This window comes from Coptis chinensis, chromosome 4 (genome assembly GCF_015680905.1).
Source record: "Coptis chinensis isolate HL-2020 chromosome 4, ASM1568090v1, whole genome shotgun sequence".
Taxonomy (NCBI): Eukaryota; Viridiplantae; Streptophyta; class Magnoliopsida; order Ranunculales; family Ranunculaceae; genus Coptis; species Coptis chinensis.
In genome coordinates, this window is record NC_141459.1 from 18387991 (window position 1) to 18401722 (window position 13732).

The window sequence follows — 13732 nt, forward strand, 5'->3', positions numbered from 1 at the left end:
AAATGGGGTTGGGCTCTTCCATTAGTGTTTAGTGTTAGTGTTAGGGTTTAAGGGTTTATGGTTTTTTATGGTGGAAGAGAAGAAAATAGAAGAGAATGACTGAAAAGGTTGCAACAAGTCAAATTCACTTTGGTTTGGGAGGTGCCCAACACAAAACAACTTTTGAGACCAATGGCACATTTGTAATAAGTGTTTTAGTTTTTGGGGTCTATCCAACACAATATGGGGTCCGGCAGTAACAAACACCATAACAAATTGGCTATCCATCGACATGTATGCATATGTGCCAAGTATAGTGGGCTTATAGAGATTTAATTTGTCCATTTTTAACACGGAAATAAGCTATTTATTACATACCAAATATTATCCGTTAAAAAAGGCAACAATGATGAACTACAAGAGCATTGAACTTTTCTCTAGCTAAAAAATATGTCTCTAACCCATCAACATTTCCCACGTTGTATTGTATAAGAAATATAATGCTCTTCCAAACATGTCCAATGGCTTCCTTCTACAAGCTTGTCATTTTCATCTAAACTAACTAGCTCAGCCATTTGGGGTTCTGACTATTTCAAAACTCTAATAGATTTAATCCTATGGTGTATAAGAACATTAAATATTGTATCATAAGTAATATATGTCGATATAGTTTTATAATACCTATTTATATGAGTATGTAATAAGGTGCAACACAATTGTATGATCAACATATGTTAATATGTTATTGGCCAATTATAAATTCATATATGGAATGCTAAAATGAGATTCAACACTACATAGAACATGTAATGTTAGCATTATGTGGTAAAGAACATGCAATGTTATTTATAGGCTTATCGATAACAGGGTCGACATCTGTAAATTTGAAGAAATTAAGCATTGAAGTTGTCAGCCTAATATATGTTTCATAACCATGTCCTGAATATCAAGTTGTAAGAAGAGGAAATTTGCTATAAAAAAAAAGTTATTTCCAATATTCAGTTTTTTTAGATTTACGAAAAATTTATCTATAACAATACGATAGTAGCAAGACACAAGAAATGATGAAAATAGAGGTGGAGGCAAATATAAGGATCATCCTTCTACCCGTATACTTTGTTATGAGAATCTATATATTTGATCAAGTTTGACTCATCAACTCTTTGGAGTGACTCAGCCAAGGCAATTTACAAGCTCGATCAACTTAATGTTGTCGAAGCTGACACACAGAGGCAGGGCTGGCCCTGGGCCAATTGAGCTGAAAAAAATTCCTACTACAGTGTTAAAAACCCACATAAAAAGTCCATTCTTTTGAAAAAAAAAAGAAATAAAGGCTTCATTCTACGGACCTTGCATTGGGCCCATTCAAATGCAGGGCCGGACCCTACACAGAGGGAATAGAGAGTCTGGTTCAGCCTCTCATTTGTATTTGTTTTTTAAAATAAAATAAAATCCTTACGCCTTATATATCGGTCAGGCTAAGTTGACACTCCTAAATGACATCCCAAATTGACACCCCTACTAAACACAATGATTTAATAGCCGATTTTTTGTAGATATGATTTCCCCACTATGGATATAATCTCTAAAAAAAATCAGCTCATTTCAATATATGTAACATTGTCAAAAGTTGTGTTGAAGTTTGCAATTTTTTTAACAGTCTATATATGTTTCTAGTTTTGTAAATAAATTTTTCAAGGTTAGAGAAATCGAAATGAATTGAAATTTTGCTAACATGATCAACATGGTAAGAGGGTCATCTCCACAAAAAATCAGCCATTAATTCATTATAGAAGTGCACTTTTTGGTAGGAGTGTCAATTTAGGGTGTCATTTAGGAGTGTCAATTAACTTAGCTTAACCGTATATATATATAAAAAATTTTTATAACATATCTAATTTTTAATTAGTTGATGAGGTTTGAAGACTCATTCAATTTGCTAGAGTGACTTGGCAATTACAGATTTACAAGTTGTAGATGTTGGTTACTTTGGGACTATGACCTGATGATTTGTTGGATAAGAAATGGCTGCACTCTTCTTGGGATAAGAGTTGTCTACGTATCAAGTTTCTCGGATAAACTTGAATCAAGCCTTATGTAGTTCATCTCTCTCTATTTATAGATGTGTATTTGAACCGTTATGGATTGCAGATCCACCTTGTGTGCTATCTTGGTGATTCGTCATTAATGTGTTGTTACAAAGTTAATGTTTCCTTGATTGAGACGCGTTGATTGAGCTCCAAGATTGTGCTAGTTGATATCTTTCCATGAATAGTTGTAACTGCTGCTGATGACGATCTGGATGTTGGTCGTTGGTACGATCTAATGTTGTGGGACGAGCTGAAATAAGACGTCCTGCCATGTGGACACGTGGTCTATAGTGTAGAACTGAGGGTACTTACACAAGCCCAACTCATTGTTGAAGTCCATTTTATAAAACTTTCTCAGTTTTCTCATATATGACTCTTAAAATTATTGTACTTTTACTTTTGTTTGTCAGTTTACCACAATTTCTTTTAGCCGTGCAAGCTAGCTTTAAAGGGGAAATAGACAAGATTGGATGTCTTTTGGCATTCAAAAAGGATGATGATGATGAGATCTATGACTCTCTTTCTATTATTTCTTTTTATAGAATGACTTGAAGAACTGTGAGTTGGAGAATCTCTTAAGCACAGCAAATTGTTTCCTGGATGAAAGGAAGAATTAGGGAATCTCCTTAAACTATGTGGTATATAGTTCAAGTGAACTTATTCTTTGTTAAACCAAGAACCTCCAAAAACATATGCATGCTAAACTCATTCAATAGCTTTCCCGATAACACATTGTTACCCAAGTTTAGTACTTTAAGAGATTAGTAATAACAGGTTGATTTGGGTAACGGGCCTGTAAGGTTGTTACTCAAAACATCTAGAGACTCTAATCGAGGATACGGCTTGAGGACTAGTAATTTTCCAGACAGTGAAGCTGTAAGGGAATATCTGAACATATACGGAATATAAAAACATTACATATTGTATCATAGATTATATATGTCAATATACATTATAAGAAGGGTAAATTTCTGATTCGGCCATGATAATGTCACTTTGTTTCTAATCCGACCATTGTCAGCAACTCAGTGCAAAAAGTTGCTGACATTACCCCACTAGTTGCTGACAAAATGCGCTGAGTTGTAATTTGTGATTGAATTGGAAACACATTGACATTGACATTATCATGGCGAATCAAGACTTTACTCTTATAAGAAGTGATTATGTAAGTATGTGATACTGTGCGCTATTGTATGACATTATTTAGTCATTCAGTTATATAAAATCATATAGAATGTTGACAGATAACATTATAGAACATGTAACAACGCTATATATATAGCCAGGCTCTCTGAACATAGATTACCGGCGTAACCTAAGATAACCTTACATTATTTAACATATATGTAATAACATGACTTGTTACCACATTATTTATGTGATAACATGACTTGTATATAACAAATAACCTAAGATTATTTAATGTTATAACATGACTTTTACGCCCGGCTAAAACAAATAACATGACTTGTTATGCTAAAATAAAATAGTACTTTAATTTCTTTCTCACATGAGATTATATATTTAGGTTTAGGTTACGTTTTGTATGAAATGTGCCAACGTAGAGTGGATTTTCACATGTATATTATAATTTATGTAAAAAATAATGAGAAAAACAAATTAATTAGACCTAATTATTGTTTACATTTCATAAGACATCGACAATCTTCATTTCCGTCTACCTGAAAACGGTTAATTTTTCCCGAAATGATTTCACATGAATTGTATAGCAAATAACCTAATATACCTAACATTATTTGTGTATAACTTAAAAGGGGCATAACCTAAACATAGAATATCACATGAGAAAGAAATTAAAATATTATTTTATTTAACTTGTTTAACAAGTCATGTTATTTCAGGATAATCATATTATAATTAACTTATTTGTGCTGTCTCCTTTGTTTTGTTTAGTACCTCTGTGTAAATATTTATGTGTTGATAGTATGCCATTAGTCAGGTGTACTTCTGAATATTTGAGAAAACATTGAAGTGACATTGTCAACCTTAAAATATATAAATTAGGGGAGGGATCCATATACAACACTTTTTATATAATAATTTATACAACACTCTTTTACAAATTGAATTAAGGGCTGATTTTTTGTGGGTATATATGATTTTTCTACTATAAAGATCATATCTACAAATTTTCAGATCATTTCAAGATAACAACCTTTTACAAAAGTAGGCCAGGATGGATATATATATATATATAAACTCGCACTCAATTGCTTTTTAAAAATTCCATAAACGGAGAATGTGGTGTATTCGCTTTTGGCATAGCTGCATAGCGGACCCAGAGGGAGGCTTAAAAGCAAAGTTTGTTGGGAAAAAACCTCTCAAAGAGATCTTGGAGAGACTTAGGGATGTGAAGAAGTTAGCTGCATGGAGTAGAAACTCAAGACAGACAAATCAATAAGATAAGAAACGCAGTGTTATTTTACCCCCCATATGACCGTATCCAAATAACTCACTACGTTCGAAGATTACCATTGTATAGAAATGTTGGAAAAAACAAAACAAAAGCATTATTCAGAGGTTCAAAAACAATGCCGATACTTGACTCAGGTATCTAAAGTCATTTTTCCACATCCTTTGCATAAAGTACATAAAAATATTAAATCCATCACTTTTGCCTTATCGCGACGTTGGGGAAACAGCTTCTACTCAAGTAGCACTGATGGAAGTTGCGTATGATTGAAGCAGTAAAAGAGCTTGCTCTGTAATAGCTCTGTTCCTTGCTAGGTTTACCCATTCACTAATAACTTCCTCTGCTTGGGTTCCATTGACACCTCCCTCCAGGGCATCTGCAGCTTCGGCAAGTTTTCCTTCAGCCAAAAAGTTCTCAACTCTGCTAATGATAGACTCAATACCATCTCCTGAAAGATTATTTTCTTTCACCTGAAGAAAACAGAGGATTATGAGTGTAAAGCTTGCAATAATAGTTAAGTCAGTCTGACTGCTTACATGCATACCTTTAACAAAGATGCTATATGAGCCAAGCTATGTGCCAAAATGCCACCACCACCAGGAGGGATAAGGCTGTAATGCCGCAATGTCCCCTTCAAGGCATCAAACTGCAACAACAAATTGGAAGTTCCAAGTTAACTGACTATTGCTTTATTGAGTTTTTAGTTCCTTGTCCTTGAATAAGTTACATATATGACGTTGAGAAATAGTTAACATCAATATATCACAAAACAATATGAACTTCACAGAAAACCATATTTCTAAACCATCAATTTAGCTGTAACTGAGAAAACTATGTCATAGCAAACAAGTCGAAATGGATGAAGGTATTTTTATGCTAGAGTAACTTCTGGAGAAAACACGAGCCACCTGCCATAATATGATGAGCAGACAACTATCCTAGCTGGGCAGACCACCACAAACACATGGCATCTTTTAATTTGACTTGAATTTCACTCGACTACCACTTGGCTTGTATCTCCTTTTCAGACCTTAATGTTCAAGTGAGTAACTCAAGCTTTATATTAGTATTACTGCTAGATTCCGTATACGTTTCTTGACAAACCATTCTGTATATAGTAGATTCCACATATAATTTACATTAAATGCTTAGTTTGAGAAGCTCACAAGTCATTCTTCTATTAATGTCAATTATTCCAAAGACTTTCTAATAGCTTCAGAAGATCCATAACCAGCAACAAGATCTACCTAACAAACAGTATCCAATATCAAAATTCCATGCTACAAGTCAAAAACAAAAGGCATTGGTTGATTAGATGCAAGAGGGTGCATGAATGCCCAAGGCATATAGGATTGAACTGGTCTTGGGACAGCTGGAAAAGAATTTATAACACTATGGGTTGCGCAAGACTTGACTGAGACAAACTAGGGGTAAAATATTTACTAACTAGTCTGACCAAAAACATAACCTGATCAGATCTCGTCTGAAAATGTTGATCTATATGATCATAAGTATAAATAGGAACAGTAAACAGCTCCATTGGACTTCATAAGTTCATGAATAAGGAAGGCAATAATAAAAAATAGTGTCAACTGCCAGAACCATGGGTGATTTACTTGCCTTCTGTTTCAACTGCAATTCTGTTTTTGTACCATACTTCAGTGCTTCTTCAGGAAGAGACGAAAGAACTAAATCTAAAAGTGAGTCTTTGTCAATGCCTTCAAGATAAGTGTGCAGTGCACTTATCTCTGGCTGGATAGGTAAACCTTTGGACACTGCATCTTCTAGAGCAAGTGCTACCTGCATATTCGCAGAAAAAAACCTTACACAAAGATCACGTATCTTTGCAAGCTAGCAGTCTAAGAACATGTCCGCTCACAACTTTTGTTTTGTGAAGAAAATCGTTTAACACTTGTAACCAAAAAGAGTAAATTACCAGTGCCAACTTATGAACAGAATGATTTTGTCGCGCCTCTTCAGAACGTGCATAGAATGCCATGCACAAAGCATCTATCTGCAAACAGAGTATACGAACTACATGAATGCCCTTAAACTAATCAAACAAGAATGACGCAGAAATTAAAAAGTGTCATGAATTTACTCTCATCGCCCATTTTTTAAAGTAAAGGTAAACGAGAAGTATATAAAAAAAATATAGCTGTGTACATTAAGATTTGCTTCTGTCATTTTCTCAATCTGGGACGCCTTCTCATTTGCAATTGCTGCAGCCAATTCTGCTTGTGCTAACTCCTTGACTTTCTTCAATTGCATTTCTACTTCACCCTCCTAAAATTAACCATACATTAAGTATATAAATTTTAGTAATCTGCCAACAACTGAGATGCATAGACAATCAACTTGATCTGAAGGAACAAACCCAAACCTTGCGTTCCAGTTCCATCTTCAAATTTTCTTCTGCTTTTTCTTTGAGTGACTTGAAAGTAGCTGCTGCTTTTGTTCTTTCTTTGTTTAATTCCTAAAAACATCAAACCAGAGAAAATCAGTCATCTAATGACTGCTGGAGTCCTACATGCATACCAGTATTCCAGTAACATATTATGTCATGTATGCGTAGCCTAATTCTGGCTTCTATTGCCTCCAAAACTCATCAGGCAGCATCAAGCTAGTGAACCACCTTATTCCGTGTACTGGCTATACAAATTTATAGGGCTGAAGGAGAACATGAACATCTGGACCCAGTTAGAGCTGTTCACTGTATCAATGTGATGTAATTGGCGTCATAGGTGTCCTCTTCAGGACATTTTTTTTTTTTCAATTTTATATTATTAAATGGCAAGACCACCCCAAGGAATAAAACCCAGCTAAAGTATAATAGGTTTTAAGGATAGTAGCCTCCTTAAAGAAGGAGTGCATGTTTATATTGAAATGAATATTATTGTTATTGCGTGATTATTTTCATTGAGAAATTGAACATTACTAAATATAATTAGTCGATTGAAGCTTCCGAAAGCCGATTTACATTTGAATGTGCTGATGAGTGACTAAAAAAAATGTGATGACTATAATCCAGTATCATACACTCCCCTGGTAAATGGGTAAATACCGCCTCAAATGCAATATGAGAGAAGGAGGTAAGGGAAAGTGTTCATTTAAACTCATGCTGGTGTCAGTGTGCAACTGCTTTAGGCATGGCTCATGAGTCTGAAATACAAATTCAGGAGAAAACTTTTACTTCTGATGGAGCCATAGACAAACAAGATCCCTCAATATTGTAGTTGAGCACATCTGTTACAATGCTTTTCCTACATATCTTCATGAAAAAGTAGCATCAAGTAAAATTTGCAACAATTGTAATTGGCAAGCCTCACAAACAATTATTTCTGAATTGCATGTTCCAAACAACACCCCCCACAATCTACCTATCCCAAGATCCGTAGCATTTCCTACCCATGGGTGCAATACTAGATTTGGGCAATTAAACCAGATTTTGGAGATTTCCTAGAAATTATTAAAAGGATATAAATTATAATATGGGAATTAAAGGAGATACGTACATATGAAATGGGGTCTAAACGGAACTGATGTTATAGAAGAACAAACAAGCAGTCCAAGAAAATTCATTAGATTAAGAAAACGACAAACTCAAAAAGGTATTGGAAAGAGCAGTTAGATGACCTTATCCAACATTGATGCTTCTTCTGCATACATAAGTTCTCTAGCTCTTGCATCCTTCAATTCCTTTTCAAACTTCTCCTTAAGACATGCAAACACATTAACAGGAAATTTTAGAAAATAATTAAATGAAACTAAATACAGGTAATGAATCAAATAACAAAACTAGCGAAAGACACAAGACTAGGTGAGCCTTCATCACACGAAAGAATTTAAACCATCAAACTTTAACCACACAATATTTCAGGAAGCAGCTCAAACCTTTAACTTCCTCTTTTCTTCAGCTAAAATATGAGCATCTAATTCAGCTTGCCTTTCTTCAGCCGCATGAATGGCTTCCAAAAAATCAAGAACTAAATTTCCATCCTTGGATATATAGGCATCCTTCAACTCCTCACTCGCTCCAACCGAAGCCTTCCATTTCAAGACAAAATAAACATGTCAAATATAATGCACGGTGATTTCCAAGTAAAATAAAAAGAAGCAAATTGTGAAAAATTTAACGAATTTATACAGAGCGGTAGATCCTTTTAAGTATAATAACCTCTTGCTGTTTGGTGTGAGTAATAGAACTATCAACCTTCCCGTCTAGAGAAGTTGCATTGTCTCCTCCATCCTTCTCCCCCAGAAAATACAAATCAGTCAGAGAACTTGAAGGGTCTGTGCCATTAACAAGTGAAGCCTGCAACAGAATAGCAACTGAATTTTTTTCAAAACAGGTAAACTTATTTTGAGAAATACCCAGAGCTGTCTTCCATGGATTATATATTTTTTGTCCTAACTTTTAAGATTGGAACAAGGTGGCACATATTCGGACCACCTTGCACAACCTTTTTGTTTAGGAAGCTCTGCTTGGTGCTTGGTGGAAAACAATATATTCAGAGCAAATCTGGAGTAATTTTGGTAAATATTGGGCTTTGAGGGGTTACAGTAGTCATTTATTGCTGTAACACCACTTTAAAGTCATCCCATGGAGGTCAGATCTAATCAAACTTGGAGTTTAGTTCTGGCAGCAAAGTTTCAATTGAATTTTCATCTTCTTTGCTTCATTCACAGTAGAAAAGATTGGAAATACATAATTTAGAGAATATAAACCATGTATCTTGCAAACGTATGGTAAAGCTAGAATGAATTTCCCTAAGTACGCCTTAGTGAAACCAATCACTATATATTCGCGGAAAAAAAAAAAAAAAAAAACAAACAAAAAAAAAAATTAAAAAATTTCGGTCTGAATTGATTCATAAAAAGTCCTGTATGTCACAAAATAACCAAGCTGTGAACCTAACAATACAAGCAAAATAATGACTACCATACTAAGTTACATGGACACGGATACATGTGTCCGTATTCGACATGGATACGAAGTAGTACACATACAATATGTGTCCATGGTGTGTCCAACATGGACACATGGATACGTATCGGACATGGATTATTTTAAGAATATGGCGTGTCCATGTAACACACATACCATATGTTCAGTTTAATTAGGAAACAAAACTTTTATCTAGTATACTGGAAACAAGCCAATAAAAAAAGGCAAGTGAAAACCTTTGGTGCATCATCCGTATATTGGTGCACTGGTGGTTCCTTCACATTAATTTCCTCCGCAATCTCCTTTGGTTCTTGAGAACTGGATGTAGCATTAACTACCTCATTCTCCTCCCTACTACTTTGTATGTTAATAAAACCACTTTCAACTTCTTTCTTGTCGAGAGTGTCTCCAGATGATGTTTTGGAATGGTAACTTTGATCATCAGATGACATACCACCTAGAGAGAAACTAGGCAACTCTTTCTGATGCACACGAACCGCTTCATTTTCACCAGTCTCATTCAATCCACCTTCGGCCTGGTTTTCACCATCCACTTTGCCCTCATCCAAAATATGAGTACTGTCCAAATGAGCTTCTCCATTATTACCCACATCTACCACACTGTTGTTCGATACATTTGGGCCTTGGTTTTTATAATCTGTAACTTGGTCTCCTAAACCTTCAATACCCTTTGGAATCTTACTACTGTTATCTATACTAGTGGGCTCTTCTTCCACAGTTGGTTTATTCAAGTAGTAATGCTGATAAGCAGCTGCGCCAACACAGCCACCAAGTAAAACACCTCCCAGAACTAATTTACCCACATTGCTGCTCCCTGACGCCTCTGGTGGTTTTTCAACCGAACCACTAGTTGGTTTCGGGGATGGTTGCGAGGAAGCTGAAAATTCCTTTCTCGACGAAACATGATATGGCCTCTGCTACAACAAGTAATAAATAAACTTCAAAAACAAAACAAAAAACTGCAAAAGGGGTTTCTGATTTCTCTCTGAGTGAGTAATGGCATACCTGTGTCGGGGTGGGCATTCTTCGACGTGACAAGAGCTCAAAAATACACCTAAAACAAAATGTAATAATAAATAAGTATTCTAAATAGTTTTAATATGTTAAGAAAGCATATAAAATAATGGAAAAAACAAATAAGTTTAGAGAAACTGAGAGAGAGAGTGTTAATGTCACCTTCGCATCATCCTTGTGTTTTGAGGAATACAATATATTCTGATAATTGTGGAATGGGAACTGAAGTGTGAATTGGGAGGGGAATAGAGTTATTTCATTGAAGCCAAGAAAGTGAACAGAGAAAACATACAAAAAAGAAACTTAAGAACGAAATATTTTCTTTGGAAACGTTTCCGGTAAAAACACACGAACAACGGAAAAAAAGAATCTGTAAATGGGTTCAGACTTCAGATTTTCTTGGGCTTAAAAATCAAAAGCTAAAATTGGGCCATAAATCGGCCCATTAATTACGTATGACGGTATGAGAGAGGTTTTAGGATGCCGCGTTATTGGCTCGGCAACTCTAAACGTGGTTGTCTATATTATCTACTTAGCTATACACTGCATGTTGCAACTTTGGACTGCACCATTCTATTGTCTTGTGGAACTTACATGCCAATGGCATAAATGCATAGCCACATGACACAATTAGCAATGAAAAACCACCGTTACACCGTTATTCATTAATAACAGTATACCCAATCTGCTACTATACTTCACATTTATTTTATGCAGTGGAATTAATTGTTTGTGACACATTACTGATTACATGACATAAGGTTGATAATTTGATGCACAACGACTTAAAACATAAAATGGATGTAACGACCCGCTCAATCTTGTCGGGCATACCGTCTACACTTCGACACTACATACTTGCCGTGAGTGTCACCCAGGCCATCACCGGGCTAGACGCTTTTCCATTATACCATACTACTCTTTGAACCAACGCCCATAAATATTACAATGCCATAATCTATTTTGGCAGTGGAACTTTGTAATGTTAATATTTTCAAGGTTAATCTTTTATTTTCAATGTTAATTTTTTATAAATCTATATAACATTATAAGTTATAATTTTATATATAACATTATATATAATATTATAATATTATTATAATATTACGTTATATATAATGTTTATTATAATATTATATATAATATTATTATAAGTCTATATAATATTATATATAGACTTGTAACATTATAGGAAGTTAACAATTTGTTGAATTGTTGTAGACTTGTGGACTAGATTATGTAGATATATATATAGACATAATATTATAAATTAATGGCTTAAATGTTTAAGTAGTTAACTTCATCAGTCCATAGTAAATTCTTAGTAGTCAACGCACTATAATTTTGTGAATTGAAATAAATACATAATTTTGTTAATATTTATTGTTTAGACCTTATGATAAAAAAAAAAAAAAAAACATTGCATACGGTTTTTTTTTTTTTTTTTTTGGAGTGGGGTGTGCACATAATCTCGCACCCCCTGACTTAGAATCCTGGCTCCGTCCATGGTCATGTCTACTGAATTCTTCCATACCGGATTCGGTGGGATGCGTATTTGGATGTATGCTTCTCTTACTGAGCTCTTTGCTGTAGTTGGGACTGTAATCCAACCTTACCTATTTCAGTGGTTTGAGAGGAGAATTTATGTACTTTGCGCTTCCAGTATAATGACCTTGGACTTGGTAATTTATTCGATTTTGTCTTTAGCTTTATTTCAATCTTATAGTAGTTGCAATAATTAATTAAAGTTTATTTTTTGTAGTTTATTATTTCAATTGTGGCGCATACGCACATGCCCACTACATCTACAATCTTGGATAAGAGTCAAGCCATTGTCATCTACTTCTTTATGCTACTTTTCACATTTTGTTACCGCGTTTGCTTTGGTCCAGTAGACTGGTTGAGTGCCCCCTACTAGAGGAGGACTGTTTGGGGAGGGCTCATATTGTCTTTGATGAGCACGAATGCTGCTTCTAGCATTGTTCTATCCCAAAACACTTCTACCTATGTTATGTTCCATGAGAGAGTGGGTGTTCATCTTCTACGCGGCATTCTTGATTCTAATGATTTCTTTTGTTTGGTTCCTGGTACCAGAGACAAATGGCGTCTTACCAGATGAAGATGAGATGATATGGCAGAGGCATTGGTTTTGGAGGAGATACATGCTTACCAGAGACGACTGATGAGGTATCATTATCTTAAACTATAATTATTTATTTCTTCCTATTTTGTTTTCTCTACTCTTATACATATAAATTTGTCATTTTATTGGTGCAGGATGGTTGCGCATGTTTGAGGTGTCATAGCATACACATCACTTGTTCCAAGTAAGCGGTTTTAGCTTCATATGCATATATATTGTTTTTTCTTTTAGGGTGGTGCGATTAGAATATTGTGGTCGAAGTTTCCCATATGCAGATTGTACTTGTGTAGAATTTCAATTGATTTCTGAATAATATGGTTTCTAATTTTATAACAAGATGTCTTGTGTAATTCATTTGCTTATGTGGAATAATTATAGGATTTAGAAAAGGGGCAATATATAGGTGTAAAGATGAGTTGTATTCTCATGTTGCTAGATGGTCTTTATAATTGAATAGTTCAGTTGCAATCGGATTTTCTAATACAGGGAAAAATATTAATATTCGTAAAGCACTTGAGGAGAAGTTCATATATTCTTTGGATTATATAAACCTGCACTGAAACTTTTGTCAAGTCGTCAAAGAGACTGAAAGTTGGCTTACAACCAGTCTTTTCAATATTATATTTGGGTGGAGGTGAATTTTAAATCTTTACGGTCAGGAAAGTTAGATTTTCAAAAATGTGTGGGATATACCCATATATCTAATGAGCTCAATGACCACTCTTCATTTCCTAGTATATTTTCAATTTTGTCTAAACTAGGGACGGAGTCAGGATTCTAAGCCAGGGGGTGCGAGATTATGTGCACACACCACTCCACCCAAACAAAAAAAAAAATCGTATGTAATTTTTTTTTTTTTTCGTCAGAAGGTCTAAACAATAAATATTAACAAAATTATACATTTATTTCAATTCATAAAACTATAGTGCGTCAACTACTAAAAATTTAATATGGACCGATGAAGTTAACAACTTAAGCATTTAAGCCATTAATTAATAATATTATGTCTATATATATCTACATAATCTAGTCCACAAGTCTACAACAATTCAACAAATTGTTAACTTTATAACATTATATATACTTATAATATTATATATAAT

General features: G+C 34.5%; 1 protein-coding gene across 2 annotated transcripts; it reads right to left on the bottom strand.

The window, feature by feature from the left end:
* Window positions 1-4546: 4546 nt before the first annotated feature.
* Window positions 4547-10864, bottom strand: LOC147502345 (MICOS complex subunit). 2 transcript variants are annotated; one of them, XM_086607182.1, is made up of 12 exons: window positions 10649-10864; window positions 10478-10526; window positions 9688-10386; window positions 8681-8818; window positions 8398-8550; window positions 8140-8217; window positions 6887-6979; window positions 6670-6789; window positions 6440-6517; window positions 6124-6303; window positions 5048-5149; window positions 4547-4973 (listed from the first exon to the last, which is right to left on the bottom strand). In XM_086607182.1, exons 1-12 carry the CDS (start codon window positions 10657-10659, stop codon window positions 4740-4742), a joined length of 1935 nt encoding a protein of 644 aa, XP_086463308.1. In that variant the 5' UTR covers window positions 10660-10864; the 3' UTR covers window positions 4547-4739. The 2 variants fall into 2 exon arrangements, with proteins under 2 accessions (XP_086463308.1, XP_086463307.1); XM_086607181.1 differs by having other exon boundaries at window positions 9688-10389; window positions 10649-10792.
* Window positions 10865-13732: the final 2868 nt, after the last annotated feature.